At 34.8% G+C, this 16752-nt stretch overlaps 2 protein-coding genes across 2 annotated transcripts; both read right to left on the bottom strand.

The window, feature by feature from the left end:
- Positions 1–767: 767 nt before the first annotated feature.
- Positions 768–9646, bottom strand: LOC130801272 (probable ADP-ribosylation factor GTPase-activating protein AGD9). Its single transcript, XM_057665078.1, has 7 exons — positions 9344–9646; positions 9051–9169; positions 5653–6079; positions 5287–5547; positions 3855–3980; positions 1354–1452; positions 768–1108 (listed from the first exon to the last, which is right to left on the bottom strand). The coding sequence occupies exons 1-7, from the start codon at positions 9410–9412 to the stop codon at positions 1001–1003; spliced, it is 1209 nt and encodes a 402-aa protein (XP_057521061.1). The 5' UTR covers positions 9413–9646; the 3' UTR covers positions 768–1000.
- Positions 9647–10691: 1045 nt separating this feature from the next.
- Positions 10692–13102, bottom strand: LOC130801669 (uncharacterized). Its single transcript, XM_057665552.1, has one exon. It carries the CDS (start codon positions 12863–12865, stop codon positions 10901–10903), a length of 1965 nt encoding a protein of 654 aa, XP_057521535.1. The 5' UTR covers positions 12866–13102; the 3' UTR covers positions 10692–10900.
- Between the last annotated feature and the right edge of the window lie 3650 nt (positions 13103–16752).

Raw genomic sequence — 16752 nt, 5'->3', positions numbered from 1 at the left:
TAAACAATCTTATACCCAAAATTCTCTCCAAAACCTTAGAATATTATGAATAACTCTATCAAGTTTTTGAGTCATTGAAAAAAGATAAGGTATTAATAATGGAAAAGGGCAAATCATCATCTCGTTCTACTACCGTTGGAAAAATATTGAAATACAAACTTAAATTTATTTTATATTACCTTTAATTGTAGAACATTATTTTTCAATGTTTTGGGATATTTTCACTAGTAAATTTATATACTCCTATTATTGTATTTTTCTTTATTTAGTTATTAAGAATGCTATTATTAGTTGAACCATTTACTATAAAGTAAATAATATTTTTTATAGCAAAAAACATTAATTCCCTTTAACTGAAAAAACACATTTGTGTATTGTTCAGTAACTAATCATTTGCTTTTTTTAAATAATGAAAAAACATAAACTTGACTACTTCCCTCAAACGCCACAAAATCTTCGTACTTTGCCAAGCAAGAGATGAAACCATATTTTAATTAGGAATTACAGCATAGTCTGACCAGTTCATGATCGAAGGCGATCGCCCGCCAACCGTCACAGTGGACTACAGGGTGGGTGAAACACGGCACTATATGTGGGTTCTAGGTACAGCCCTCTAACACAAACCACTATTTTAGAACATAGAAGAAACCGGACAAAATTGTGATGTGCGCCACAACACAACCTGATATGTCCGGCCCAATAAGTTTATATCCAAGGCAAGACCCGCCACGAGCATATTCCACTCCAGCAGACCAGCACGCCCCCAATGGCACAAAGTTCTTGTATATAACTAACTTAAAGAAGTGACAAAATAATTTGTAAAAATGAAACACTTGGTTCCTCACTACACAATTACATTAAGCGAGCAAACACTGAAAAAAGTGCCAAAATCTAATTCGGTGTTCCAAAGAATTGCAAAAGAAAATAAAAAACTCATTTTACATGCACTAAAGAAATTTCTGATTGTATTCCCACAGTTTTTATATGATTACAGATATGATTAAAGGATTCTATCCTGAAGATCAGTTATCAATGATGATGCAAAGGTACCAAGCTTCTTCCCTGTTTCGCCCGCAATATTCTTCAAAGAAGATAAATCTTGTTGTGCCTGTCAAAGATTGCAACAAGATTATAGCACTTTTCCAAAATAAGCATGAAAATCTAATCCTATATTGCACCACAACATGCCATTACCCCGACACAACTGGCTCCCCTCTAAGTGGGGTTTGTAGGGGTCGCAAGTGATAAGATGTTTTATGTACAACATAGAATTATGAAAAAGGAAAAGAAGAAATTAATACAATATTGAGATCAAAGTAAATATGCAACATGTTGAATATAAGTAGACAGTACCTGAAATGATAAGCGGTTGATAAGATCACTTGCAGAAATATCAAGATTAGCATCAGAATCATGTCCAAAAAGATCGGCACTAGAGATGGCACTTGATCCCTGAGAAGCAAAGTAGACACAGAGAGTGAATTTTAGTACAAGATGCCTGGAATCTGCCATTAGGGTAAAAAACAATAATGCTTATGGCAATTGCCTTGGAAATGATCAGGTGAAAAATGAACTGGTATTCCAACAACACAAGGTAAAATTATAAGAGCAACACGACTTTTTATCAAATTTGGAGAATCCAACATTGGAAACTACACGGTGCTGATTTTCTCAAAGGATGCAAATAACCTAGAACATACTTGACAAATACTATTTCAAGATGATAAAAGAGAATCGTGACATTGATGAATAGACATTTCACATTCATATTATTGCGACCATTATCAGGAAAATATAGCAGTGTCGGAAAAAGGTCAACAGGACCATAAGGATTATGAATAATTGTATTTTGTAACAAAGCAGTGCCCAAAAATCTTTTCATCCAATTTATAATGTGTTGTGCGACAGCGGAAGAAAGATCGATGAACAATAACGAAAACAATAAAGATTCAAACAAACAATAATGAAAATCACACCGAGAAATTTAATGTGGTTCACTATCAATGTGATAGCTACATCCACCGGCACCGAGAATAAACTTTCACTATAAACTGGGAGATTACAAGATGAACACGAGACACAACAATGGCTCTCCAAACTTTTCTCTCTTAGTTTCTCACTTTTTGTGTTTTTTATTACATACCCTAATTCTAATAACAAGAGGGCTTTATATAGTATACCATTTACTAAAAGAAAATTAGGTTAAGAAAAATAAAAGCAACCATGAATAAACTAAGAGTAACCTGCAAGAAACGTGGAAAAACCACTTCCTGCATTATTTGCAATCAGAAACGTGGAAAAACCACTTCCCGCATAATTTGCAATCCAAGCCGAGTCGGCTTTTGACTCACCAACCATGGCCGCCGACTCGGCGGTGCACCAGCCCCCTCCTCTCGTCGACTCGTCTTCGGCTTCTGGAAGGAGACCCCTTGTCTGCACCCAACAACAACTTATCTCAACTCCGAGACACACCATAGCCGACTCGGCTATGGCTGCTGGACAACATACTCATCTCTATCAATGTACTCGAGTCACACATATCAACATAATGAATTGTCAGCATTGAGATTATAGGCGAATCAGCATTGATGGAGCATTCTTTCATTCTATTTTAGCATTTGAACACCAGATAGGATCCCTTACCAAACCCAACCCTCCCTTCCCTTTCTATTTTTCCTTTCTCTCTCTCTCTCTCTATCCACCGTGATGTCTTCATGTATATATAAAGTAAAAGCCAAGACTTAAGACTTTCAAGCACATATAATATGCACAATACGAACTCGAGTCTGTTTCCTGTTGCAAAATGTTTTAGAAAAGGAAACAAAGTAGAATCTGTTTCAATGCATTTCCAGAAAAGTAAAATGATTTACAAGATAATAAATCAGGAAAATAGCAAGGCAATTTCCTCCCAGGTTAAAAAAACAATTTTCTCTTCAGTTCCTTCACGATCATCCCCTCCTCTATCATGCCACTGCAACTTCATCCTATGGTCTTACCTGCACAATCTCACGCTACATCGCAAACCTCACTGGCCACTTTATTTTAAATCTACTTCAGCGCTTGTGGAAGTAGCACTCTTTATCAACTCCAGTCTCCCTCACATTTACAGCCATCGAAAATACCAACTCGCAGTTGTTGCCTTTACAACTCTTAATGCCACTTCCCACTTGTCACCCCCATGGGGTCAAACATCAAGCCAAGCCAATCCAATCTCAATCTTTGGTCACTAGATCTATTGAAAGATACAGCGACTAAGCTGATACCTACAAACACCTTCAAAGTAGAATAAGGTAATATATACCGCTGTCAGTGAGTTTTCTTCACAAAACAAACTTAGCTGGAAGTTTTATGGGCTAACTCAAACAAAGAATTAGAAAAAGAATTCTCCTAAACCGTCAAGGGGAAGAAAAAAGAAATCAAACTTAAGAGCAACAAAGGAAAGCAATGAGGTTAATATCATTTCCGTTTCCAAAGGCAAGGAACCAAAAGACTCAACTTATGTCACTGACTTTTAACATACTCAAAGAAATCACCGTAAGGCACAAAAACAACAAATAATACCAAATTATAATTTTAAGCATCAATACAACAATCGCAAATTGCAACTGGTATTATGTAACATACAAATAAAGCAGTTTTACCCATAAAATAAAGAAACCAAAATCCTTCCTGCTTAGAGAATTTTAAAGCATGCCAGCAGAAGTAAATACCACAATTGAGATGATTTTTAAAACTAAATATAGACAGATTAACACCATACAGAAGCAAAGAATGAGGAAAGCCATATTATAACTTTATTATAGCTGTCAAGCAATCACCCAACAAAAAATTCACCCAAAAAAATATGCACTTACAGAAAATTTTGACAAGGAAGCTGGGGCATCCATGTCACCAGCTCTACTCTGATCACCAAAGTATTGAGCAGAGGAAATTGATTTAGCATTTGAGAACTTTTTCCTGGCCTCGTCAGTTTCTTCCACCTGTTATTATGCAAGCAAGTAAATAAAGGGTCAGCAATCTGCTAGCATATAAATTCAAACTTACTTAACTTCATACGATAATGTGCCACAGAACAGATAAGTAATTGACTCATTGAGCACATGAATAAGAGCCAAAAGTCACAATCAGAGAAGCAACTGCACCAATTAATAAATATGATTTATTCCACAAGAAGCTCCCTTAACTTTTTGATTGTTATGAAATAGTAGGTGACTCACATTCTAAGTGGCTATTATGGAAGTTCTGACAGGAAGAGTGAGAGTTTAATGGTGTTTTTTTTTTAGTCCTCCGGGCATAACTAAAAGCAACAAAAAAAGGCTCAATTACAATGTAAAGAGGGCATGGTATGAAATCAAAAGTCAGGTTTATTTACACAGCTGCATATTATAATATATTCTTGTTTTTTAGGGAAACATACTGCTAAGCTACATTTCCTACTACTTGAGGCATTGTGCTGTCAAAGCTTCAGGTACCACCCTGACCCCTTAACAAGGGCGGAAATCAGTATAGTACACTATATGACAATGAAGTGGCCTCACGAGTTTTAAGATTGAAGGGGGGAGTAAGAGACCAGTGGATCAGAGAAGAGTCAGTCCTACAAACAGCTAAGGAGGAAAGGTCACCATTCATTTTACAAGCTCAAATTTTAGAGAGAGAAAATAACTATAGTGAACAACAATAAGAACAATGCCAGAGCCTTAACCCATAAGATTGGGGTCAATTACATACTTACATGAACTAATATAACAGTTCTAATAGTCGTGCACATAGATTCTTCTTCTCTATTCATTCCGATTTTCTACCATCTCAATGTAAGTCTAGGTCATTCATATATTTTTCATTCATGTCCTCAAAGTCATATTCGGTCTTCCTCGCCCTCTTTTATGTCTCCCGAGCTCTTATTACCAATTTGCTAATACCCCGTCTTTACACATACAACTTTCGTGAGCTATGTTTTATTTTGAAAGAAGAATAATAGCTCATTTATCATCCTAATAGAAACCATTTCATCTCATCACTTCCCCATGAGTGCATGTTACTACTTACAAAAATATTGAGCTAGTGTGTTTTGTGCATAATAAGACATAATCAAACAACCTCAAACATGAGAGCCCCCATAACTAGAAATTTTGACATTATTAAGCACTAGGATGAAAATAGAGAATGTAATTTACTTCACTATAACATAAACTGTTTAAACATTGAAAAATTGAGATGTGAGATATAAATCCAGACTGAAAAGAACTTAAGCTTCTGTGATACCAAAATAAGACTTAACTGTCTTACCGGTGCTTTTGAAGAGTTTGAGCTTCCTTTCTTCTGAAAACCGCCGTCCATACCAAAGTCTGCAAAGAAGTTTGATGCCTTGGGTGGTGCAACATGGCTAATTACATGAGAACCTTCGGAACTTTTAACTGATGCATTACTGTTTTCAACATATTCAAAGCGAGAAGGAAAAGATGCTCCAATCGGTAGAGTATTACTACTTGGGGCAGCAACAGGAGCAGGGGGCTCCTCAGGTTTCTGTTCATAAAGGTCTTCATTTGGCTGCCAAGAATTGTCATGTTTGGGTCAGTACAAATCTATATATTATAACTGTTAATAACACATAAAGACAGATGCTGAACAAATATCAACGAGAAAACTATTAACCTTTTTTGTAAGCTTCCTAGCACCAAGTCCTCCACTCTTTCCAACTTTCTTTGCTCCAAGAGGTTTCTTGACAGTAGAAATAACAGAATGAGCTCTAGGAGAAGTTGGTAATTCAGGAGTTTCCTTCTTTTCTATTAAAGTTTCCTTGGGAACTTCATCAAGGATGGCATCAGAGAAACCATTAGGTGTTTGTGCTGACTGTGAAGCCATCGGTGAAGAAGGTAAGCCAGAATCTTCTCCGGCACTTTTAGCAACTTCTTTTGCCAAAATCTGCTTGTATAAATCAGCAGCTCTTGATGTATATTTAGCTTCAATCTTGCCTCCATCAGTCCAGCCATGCTGCTTAAAAAAGGTATGAGCACGGTTGTTTCCACCAAAATACATCATCTTTAACTGTTCAGGTGACCATGAATCCAAGTTCGTAGACCTTTAAGAAAGAGAAAGTACCGCATCAAATCTATAAGGCGTTTGAACTTTGAAGTTCAAGTCATGACTCCAAGTATCAGGAAGGTGCAAACCAGCCAGATCAAATTATTATATGTCAAAATGTAGAGATACAATACACCAAAAGTCCAAATTTTTGAAATTCTGATTCGGAACAATACATACTTGCATAGTATAGTCCAGACATAACAAAATAATCCTCTTAAAATCCCTACTAAAATGTCAAAGCCGAAAGTTCACAAACAAATAGAGATTGCAGTGAACAGACAAAGCACCATCCCCCCATTTTCTAATCCAATTTCAGTTTGAAATTCATGTAAGACAAGTATCAATATCAACTTAATCTTATATCATGTCACTAACCCATCAGAATGTAGCATAAGAAAGAAACAGAATTTGCTTCATAAATGAGTTTAATTAGAAACCATCTTCGATTAGGAAACAACACTAGCAACATCAATTGGTTTTACAAGCCATGATACATTTTGTCATAAACAGGATATATAGACGAGAAAAATTGTGATATTAACTAATAAATCCAGAAATAGATTGTAAAGTAATTTGACACAATCTCAATTCCCAAACGCAAAAAATATTTTACACATAAACTTTTCCATATGCCCCTATGCATGATAGGCTCAAATTACCTTTTCTTTGACACATAAATTTGCCACCTTCTATAAGTCACCCTTCTAACAAAATAGTTATACAATAATGCAACTTCCACCAAAACTCCTTTTTGGTGAATTCTTCACACATTTATCAACCAAAAAATATCTTTCATAAGTCTACCAAAAAATGTCTTTCACAAGTTTCCAAAAAAAAAAAATTACAAATTCACTTTTGCTATCTGATTAGTATTACTCTCCATATACCCCTATGCATGATAGGCTAAGATTACCTTTTCTCTGACACATAAATTTGCCTCCTTCTTCAAGCCAGCCTTGTAACTGAATAGCGATGCACTTATACACAAAGTATTCCATATAGAGCAACTATAATGGCTATGGGCATATTATTATATAATAATAGTAATTCAATAGTACTTTAACAACAAAAATGCAATAATAAGTTCAAAACTCCTCTTATGTGATTTTTTTTTTTCAAAAATTCACATATTGGCTGCGATTCGCGTTATTACTATGTCTAGTTTCCGTGACATCGCAATCGTTTTCGCATTTGCATACAGAAATTTTCTTTTCGATGATCGCGTCCCCCCTTTGCGGACACACTTTCAATAAAATGTTAACCCCAGAATTAAAACAACATCCTCTCATCTCAACTAAATCTTTAAACCTTTCGAATTCGAGAGTTGAAAATTAAAATGAGAGAAGTATTTGGATCTTAAAAACTCTTTCAAGTATTAAATTACGACGTTTGTAAAACTTTAATGACCCAAAAAAAGAGTAAAAGTTTCTTAAATCATATTTGATCATTAAGAAAAAGTATTTGAAGTCAAACAATTAGTACGAATAATGTAACTAAAAATAGTCTTCAAACATCAAAATGCTAATTGTCAATTGTTGAAACAAACTGTGCTCAAAAGCTGTCTAAAATGACCAAATAGTTTCGTAGTTCAGGGGGAGCTTAACATTTTTGTTCATCATCATCAAAATGATCAAGAAATATACACCACATAGTTAACACTGACTCAGTAAACCATCAAAACAATGTCTGACAAATGACTCTTCAAGGTGTATAAACAGCTACCACGGGAGTCAAGGACACTCCAATGGTAGTATAGCAGCAGAACGCGACAGGTTCTTGTACAAGAATATAAAGATTACAAATAACCTACATCAGCCTTTGTGGCTCTTCCCAAATAACTAATATATTGATTAAAAGCTCAAAGAGACAGGCTGTCATCAAAACAACAGAATGATTTACTCCATATGTCAATGACCCTTCAAAAAATGTTGATAGGAGACTCAATAACTCCTTTTTACCACCTTAAATGATACAAAGCTGTGCCCTTCCAACGCTGACATTATCTCGTGTGAACTACTCTCCACTATAAACATGCCTTTAGATCATTACACATGAATTGATTCAAACCTTCCCTTTGCTAATGTAATTTCCCGCACAAAGTATTCTTAGTACTGAGTATCATGAAACTGAATAAAATCACGGAATTCTAAAAGACCTTAAGCTAACAGCCCACAATCAAAGTACAGCGACAATTCATCTAGCTTTGGGAGAATATCATAGCTATCCTGATCTACATTTACTAGTCCACAACTCAACTATGTTAACAGTGATAGAAGTATAGAACCCCTAGATCTCAGCAAATAAACTATGATCCATTACTTTGTAACCTAAATCCTCCATCCATTAATAGAGAATCAATGACTTAATAAATCCACCCAAAAACTAAACCATCCAGCTGAAGAATTCAAATTCCAGAAACTCCAACGCACAGAAAATTGTTTCAACTGATACAATAACACCCCAATACCATCAAGTGACTCTTACGTGGGGTTTGAGTGTTGTACCTAAACAGATTTATCCTTTTGAAAACAGACTGATTGACCCTTAAAACTTTAAAGCAAACATACGTGCAGGCTGGCGTCACATGAATAAGTAGTGCAAATGATTCAACGAGCCATTCACTTAGAAAAATCAACAAAAAAAAAAGAAAAAATCAACAATAGGGTTGCTTGGTTTGATCCTCACTCTCACATTTCCATCATACTTCAGTAAAAGGATGCACATCTTAAATTCTAGTATACTCCAGTCCATCAGTCTTCTAGTTCGCGTCCAATTTTAGTAACAGGCTCACACTAAATAAACAGTCCACAAGTTCCAAATTCTGCCTTTAAAATAGTAAGAAAACAGGATTTCGCATACAAGTAACATTCAACCATTAAATCAACCAAATCATTCGAATTAACTAATGATCAGACTAAAAAAAAACTTGTAACATAACCACGATCGAACAACATAAGAAAGTTTACCTGACGAAACTGATATGAACACCAAGGCTACGGTGTGCCGCAGAGCAATCAATACAAAGAAAGATCCCGTACGTCACCGACGCCCACGTAGGGTTCTTGGCATTGCAATCGAAGCACATCTAAAATCAAAATTAAACAACACCTTATCAACTTCATTCAAAATCTCAGAATTGTCGAGGAAATAACCTCAAATCCGAACAAATTTCAAGCAATTGAAGTCCGATCTGAACAAGATCCTAGCTGTAAAAGTTCAAATCAAGCAATAAAAACAGAGAGTTGAAGTGAATACGAACCTTATTCTCTGATTTAGCTTTGAGCTTTCGAAAAACGGCATTTTTGTCGGTGTAATTTTCGAATGCCATTTGAGACGGAAAATCTAGGGAATGAACGGAAAATCAAGAGAATTTTTCCTTGAGGAAGAGAGAGAACCTACGAAGATTTCTCCTTCTCAGGGAATTTTGGGAGAAAGAATGATTTCTGAAGAGGATTTTACGATTACGCGTAAATATGGGGGAATCAATTTGAGAACGGGTGTTTGTTCAGGAAGACGGGGAGCTGACTGGTGACTGATATTATGGGGTCTTAGTAAGACTACAAAAGCTCACCGGTCAATATAAAACTAAAATAAATATGTATTGCTCATTAAATTAAATGAGTTAATTTTGAGTTAAAATAATAAGTATAATTTGAATTTATTTTATATGATATTTATCTATTTTTCATGCTTTATAAAGATTAAATAACTTATAAAAAATAAAAAATTAAGGCTTAAAAATAAGATATGGTTAATGTTAAAAACCCTAAAATAAAAACAAAATTTTATAACAGCTGAAATGAGTCAAGATCAAACCGACATATGATTAACTGAACGGGTTAGATTTGCTTTAAGGGTTTTCTCATCTACTATGCCCTTAATTCGAGCAATATGCTATACAACCGATACTAATAATATCTATAATTCTCATTTCTATTTACCAAATTATCTCAAAATTTGCTTTTGAGAAGGAAGAATAATGTTTAAAGGACGACCTAAAATTCTAACTATGAAAGAATCATACAAAGAATAATTGTCGAGTACTTTTGACCTCTACATTAGCGGCCTGCAAATGCCACTAAATTGTGCGATTGTGGTGGTATTATCTATTTGTCTTCAATTAGTGTTATGTTTTGTTTGACCGCTTGGAAGTTCGAAAACATTGCTAACACATGTGTCTCTAAGATCATTATAGGAGCAATTTATTATCTTGAAAAAAGACTATTATAATTTTGTTTATGATATTTGTAATTAATATTACTCAAAAAATATAATTAAAAAAATTATCTAAAGCTTCTATCTTTTCCCTAGCAAAAGATTTAGATTTTTGTGAAATTAACGCTATTATTATTATTCATCATAATGACCTTTTTTTCTTAAAAATAAACATCCTAACACCTTTTAAGTACTTTTTTGAAAATTTGGTCGAAAATAAGTACTTAATTTAATAAAAAAGTTCATATTTATTTTGTCTATCACATGGAAAAGTTGAAAATTCTGGATCACCATATTAATTAAATAAAGCTTTGTCTACCACATAAAAAAATAAAAAAAACTTAAAACTATTGAGAAGATCTATTGAACAAAAAACAAATATAGCAAATTAATTTAAACCAACCAAAATGACAAACGTAAAAATTGAGAAGAAGGGATTATAATTTACAACTATTTGAAACACAAATCAAACAAAAGTATCAAAATACATATCATTTTTATATTTAATAAAACAAAAGGCCACCCTATAAGCTATATACTTCTATAAAATGAGGGGTGGACAAAAATCAATCCATACATCAACTAATTGACATAAATGACTTCAAGTTGTTGATGAAGAAGCCATCTCCTTTTGAAACAATCCCAAATGAAATGCCAACAGCCAAACAATGCTTATAAACTCACCCCCATGACAAAGACCTCGTACATGTTCAAGCTCATCATATTTACTTGCAGCATACAGCAAAATATCTACCCACTCTTCACTAATTTTGCACCAAAGTTGTGAATTCTTCTCACCCAAACGAAAATCCCCGAGCTCAGAAACTTTAGAAATAGCGAGACACAGACTTTGCACGTAATAGTTATCGTGCAACACATCAGGAAGATTTAAGTGTAAAATACCCAGACAACATCTTTTAAGGTAATCCTCAAATTTTTCGCCTTGTTCGGGTTCAGCTAATTTTTGGATGTATATTTCAGCTGATTCACTTTTTCGCAAAGGATTATTGCACGACCGTGTTTTGGCGAGAAAGTGTGGCTTCATATAGAGAAGATAAGCCATGTAATCTGAAAGAATTTTACTATATCTGCAATGTTCTGAACCATCCTGTTGTTGATGATCTGCAGTCAAATTGTACAAGACTTCTGTAGTAATGTGCCAAGCTAGCACACTAGTGTTGTAAGACTCGTCTGTTAACCAAACATTGTTTTTCAATGAAAAGAGTATTTCCCTTGGTCTCTTTTGCAACTCTTTGAAAACGAATTTACCTAGTTCGTCAGAATACCAATCATTAGATACAAACCTGAAGCTTGTAATTAGATTCTGTGTACCTGTAAGTTCATCCAATTGTCGCATGCACTCTTTTGATTTTTGTCCTAGAGAACGTGTTTGTATACAGTAGCTTACGAAATTGAATCCGAAAAGGGTCTCAGACCACCTTCGGAAAAGGTTTCGGGCAAGCTTTACCCACCTTGGAGCAGTTTTATAGATTGGGTAATCAGACCACCAGCCCCGTCTCTGAGGAACAACCTGAAATAACTTCTCAGCAACAATGATTTGACTATCATTACCTGATCTTAAGGCAGCTATAGTCCAATCGGAAAAAACCGTGAAGATGAAGGAGATGAGCTCCAGGGTGACAGTCCCCCAGAGCAACAGGTTAGTGATAAAGTAATCAATACGTGATAAGTCCGAAGACTTTAACATGAAAGAGATAAGAGCCAGGACACAAAAAAGAGATTCAATACTCCGTACAGAAGCATATATGATATTCCAGTTGTTGTTCAGATGCTTACGGATAGTTCCATCAGTGTGAAACGATTCATAAATAAAGTTAAGCTCAATCTCTGTTATTCTAATAGCATAGTTTGGATCTGTAATGTGTAGGAAGAAATCGCGTACCTGATGCACTACATCATGGCAACACTTGGCGTCTGCAATGAGGCGCAAAGATGTCTTGAGCAAACAATGAGCTCGCCACACTATCAGTGAATAATCACCATTATCTGTGTTGACCATCGACATCATCAACTGCTGGTTCTGCGCAACCTCAAGGTCACCAAATGGAACTACCCCAGGAACCGTAGTTTCCTGTGTTCCCATCCTTAATCGAAAGGCTCTTAAAACAAGCCTTGACAACGCAAGACAAAAAATGACATGGGTAGGAAGTGGTAAGTCTCTCTGGGGCAAAAATAGGCCAAGATGAATTAATAATTGCCAGAAGATGCTGAGGCTCGAGCTACGCCAGAGGTTGCTGTCATCTATTGAGTAGGCAGTGAGCCGCTCTTGGCCAGACAAATGGAGCAACATGACCGCAGCCCAGAGACCAGAGGGCATATCACTCATACCAAAAAGGCGAGCTCCAACTATAAGGTAAAAAGTAGCATATGCTACGTTGGTTCTCAACAAGTAAATTGCATAAATAAAGTACCTCATGAAAGTGCTGGCTGTTCTTTTTCTAAATGTAGCCAATAAAAGAAGTAGTGCCTGCAGTAATAGGCTGAATAATACTGCTAGTTTGACGTGCCATTCCTGCCATAACACTTTCAAGTCTTTGCTGATCATGTTACAGGGGCAGGGCCAGATTCTGATAGATCAAAACCTTCAAATTTGTTTTAATTGAAACTGCGAATCAATGATAATATACAAGTTGTTACATATACTTCTGTTCATATTGATAAATAGTGTTTGGTTTACATTATTAAGAAATTTTATTTTGGTGCAAGCGTAGACTTCAGTAAATGGCGGTTGGTGGGTCAAAAAGCTCTTATAATCTTACATGGATAGGTCAGTCAACTATTGTCTAATTAGAATTTACATTGAGCAGGTATTCCATTATGTGTTCTTGACATCAAAACAAATCCAGGGAGCGCGTGGAACATGGAACATATACGTCTCAATTATCTCTTGATAAGTAACAATGCGGATCAACAAGGTACAACCAACCGAACCCAACCCAAACCCTGGTCCGCACAAGATCTACTGTAGTTTATTGGACCTCCTGCAAATAATTAATGATCTCTAATGGATCAAAATAGGATCAATTCAACAAAAACTAGTAAATGAGAACAGGCCTAAGTTCTGTTCAAAATTAGGTACTTGATTCCAGTACTTGAATTCACTCTTCAATTTAGTAGATGTACCTCAATTTGGCTCTAATAAAATGGTTCAATCCAATTCGTTCAAAGAAAACATATCTTAAATCTGTAACAGGATATATCATTATTTAATTATCCCGACTGATTCAATTGTGTATCAAGCAATAGAAAAAAACATATTACGTATGCATAATATTCATAATTTTTGAATTAAATGCATTACTTATTTCATCTGATATATGTGTACATGATTCAATTGGATATGTGAATTTCAATTTTCATTTGTGAGCTTGTTTTCATAAAAAAAAAAAAAAAAAAAAATACTTGCAACAATAAATGAAAATCCATATCAACCATAATTCCTAAATTAGGATTTTTAAAAACCCATTAATCAAAATAATCTTCCAACTATTTCAATTAGAAAAAATTATTTATAATATAAAAATCATCCACTATCATCAACTTACATATTATAACATCTTCTAGTTGTTATTAACCTAATGTATTAATAATATCTCAAACATTAGAGACATCTTACCTCTTCGGTATCCCTGAATATTACAACATGGCCTTTTAGAGATCGTAATGGCAAATCATTGACCATGCATAGTTTGCTAAGAGATTTAAATACTTGCACCGTTTTATTTTATGTTCCTCATTCATATAGTTTTTATTTATTAACATCTAAAGATTTGCTATAATTAGTTTTATTGAGTAAATAGGGAAAATAAGGCTTAAAAATGATAAAAAGTGTAGGGAGAATTTATTGATAAGATGCTAAGAGAAAAGGTGATCTCATTGCCAATATCAGAAATATAACAATCTGAAAAAGCAATAAAATAAATGACAAAGAGTAGAGTCCAATGTCAATAATCTAAATAACCTGATCTCAAAGCTAATCAATTATTTCTTCATCTCAAGAGATTCATAGCATTGTAGGTAAAATAACAACTAAACGAATATGGTTATCTCACTAGTCGATTTGTCTCCAAGGATTGATGCAAAAGTAACGAGTACCAGTTTGTTAGTACCCAAAACTTGAGATTATGCACACTAACCCAAAAAATAGGAAAGGAGAAGAGAAGAGTTGTGTTTGTTCAGGAACGGTGGATTGGAGGTGTATCTTCAGAGCAGTAGGAGTGTCAGTGTCTTTTACAGGCGATAGAGACTACTGAAGAGGTGTAACATACACACAAATTAAGGGCATTATTTAAGGGAGTAATGAATCCTTAATTTTGAACGCTACAATCTACTAAGTATGCAATCGGATCATAGATAAAAAATTCTGTAACAGGATCAACTCAACTCAAATTGCCACGCCTGGTCCGAGCCAAGCATGCTAAGGCTGTTCATGTGTGGTCCAAGTACATACTCCAGCATTTCAATAAACTTCTTATTATACCAATTGTTGTTAATGGTGACTCAAACTAGCAAGCACCATTGAAGAAGATGAGTATGGGTCAAAGAGGAGGTCCGCGGGTCGCGGAGAACTCCCCGGGACGCTGAAAAGCTGCTGCCTCAGTCCGCGGGGCGCGGAGTGCGTTATGTCTCCATTTCGCGGCTCGCGTAGTTGTACACGGCTCGCGAAACAGCGGTTTCTTTCACGGGAGGTGTCTTTTGGGACGGTTACTTTGTGTTTATTATGTAATAACTTCCTTTTTTATTGGGCATTATTATATAAACTTCCATCTTAGGGTTAATACATGATGATTCACAAATTGAGAGAGATCACAAAAGAGCCTTTATAATTTGTGAGTGTGAATGTAATTCATCTTGTAAATTCTTTGCGATTATAGTGAAATTATTTGATTTCGGTGCCGGTGGACGTAGCTATCACATTGATAGTGAACCACGTTAAATCTCTTGTGTCATTTTCTTATTATTTGTATTGAATTTCTTATTGTTTCATTATTAATGTGACCTTTCACCTTCCCCCAAGCTATGTACGACAATAGACAAAAAAACTTTTGTGAGTATTCTCATCTAACACACATATAATAAGTCTAACGATAACCTAAGATATATTAAAACTACCCATCTTCAAAAAACTCACATTGCCACCAACCCACCATCAAAAAGAAAAATGATGTAGTCATCGTCGGTGTGCACTGTTTAGCATTGGCATAGGCCACTTGTTGTTATTACTAAATACTATTGGTCATTCTACTAATAAAGAAGGCAACTTCCAACAACTATCAATAAAAAAAATTGACAATCAACTAATGGGTACAATTTGGCAATAAAAAAATTACATATTTAAATAATAAATTGGCATGACCGAACTAAAAGATGATCTACAAAGATGTAACCATGATTGCGTTTGATTTTCAGGAAAAAAATTCGTGTGAAAGCAATTTACAATAAAAACATTTTTTGATGAAGAATGTAAATGCATTAAAAATTTTGGTTTTGTTGAATGGAAATTATTAAACTATGAAAGAAGAAATATATATACATATATATATATATATATACATATATATATATATACATATATATATATATATATATATATATATATATATATATATATATATATATATGAGAAAAATAATGAAAATCATTTTCCAAAACAGTTCCTCCAAACCCCCTCTAAATGAACGACGACACGTATTTATTGCCTTTAAGTTCAGTTTTACGGCCCGTTTGGTTAGTGGTATTAAATGACGGTAATGGGAATGATTTATAGTGTAAAATTTCATCAAAAGTTGCATGTCATTGCCATGGTAATGGAACTTTGATCACAAAGAAGTTTTTTTGTATATAAATTTCCATTACCACCTAATACCACCTCTCCCAATGGTAATACATTGAAATGAAATTTATGAAGAAAATAAAATGATTGAAGTTGGACAAGCATAACCATCAACGTAAACAAGAGATTTTTCAACTAAAAATACATTAGATTTCTTTTTCATTTCTACCATTTAATACCACCTACCAAATGGACACGTACATAGGAAATAAGGAAGACTTCTGATCAGAAAGCTGCACCTGCTTTTTTAAGTCGGACGGTATAATATTTAAAATAGACAAGCAGCCCCGTGGTTGAATACTTTGCCAAAGAAAATGATGGGTAAGAAATAAACACAATAATTCCGCGTAGCCTTACCCCTACGTCAGGTTCTAAACACAAGAGACAAGAAGGGAATTAGGGTGTGAAGCTGAATCAAAATGGTTTGCAGAAGTATATCATTATAAAAACAAAACCAGAGAAGGTTGGTTGCTCCATCTCCCATACCCATTTTACAACTGCATAATGGGTTATGTCGACAGGAACAATACCAAATCAGACAATAAATGGTGTATTGAAGTGTTAGTTGCCTCTAGCCTAGTACTACAAATACTTCTTTA

The sequence above is a fragment of the Amaranthus tricolor genome, chromosome 15 (genome assembly GCF_026212465.1).
Source record: "Amaranthus tricolor cultivar Red isolate AtriRed21 chromosome 15, ASM2621246v1, whole genome shotgun sequence".
Lineage (NCBI taxonomy): Eukaryota > Viridiplantae > Streptophyta > Magnoliopsida > Caryophyllales > Amaranthaceae > Amaranthus > Amaranthus tricolor.
This window is presented reverse-complemented; position numbering and strand designations above follow the sequence as displayed.

What these genes read in the sequence shown, in the direction of transcription:
- LOC130801272 (XM_057665078.1), bottom strand. Translation starts at nt 9,412, where the DNA reads ATGGCATTCGAAAATTACACCGACAAAAATGCCGTTTTTCGAAAGCTC. An exon ending in CTTCCTTGTCAAAATTTTCT is followed by an intron (nt 1,453 to 3,854) that starts GTAAGTGCATAT and finishes TTTGCTTCTCAG; the next exon opens with GGATCAAGTGCCATCTCTAG. An exon ending in TCAACCGCTTATCATTTCAG is followed by an intron (nt 1,109 to 1,353) that starts GTACTGTCTACT and finishes AATCTTTGACAG; the next exon opens with GCACAACAAGATTTATCTTC.
- LOC130801669 (XM_057665552.1), bottom strand. Translation starts at nt 12,865, where the DNA reads ATGATCAGCAAAGACTTGAAAGTGTTATGGCAGGAATGGCACGTCAAA.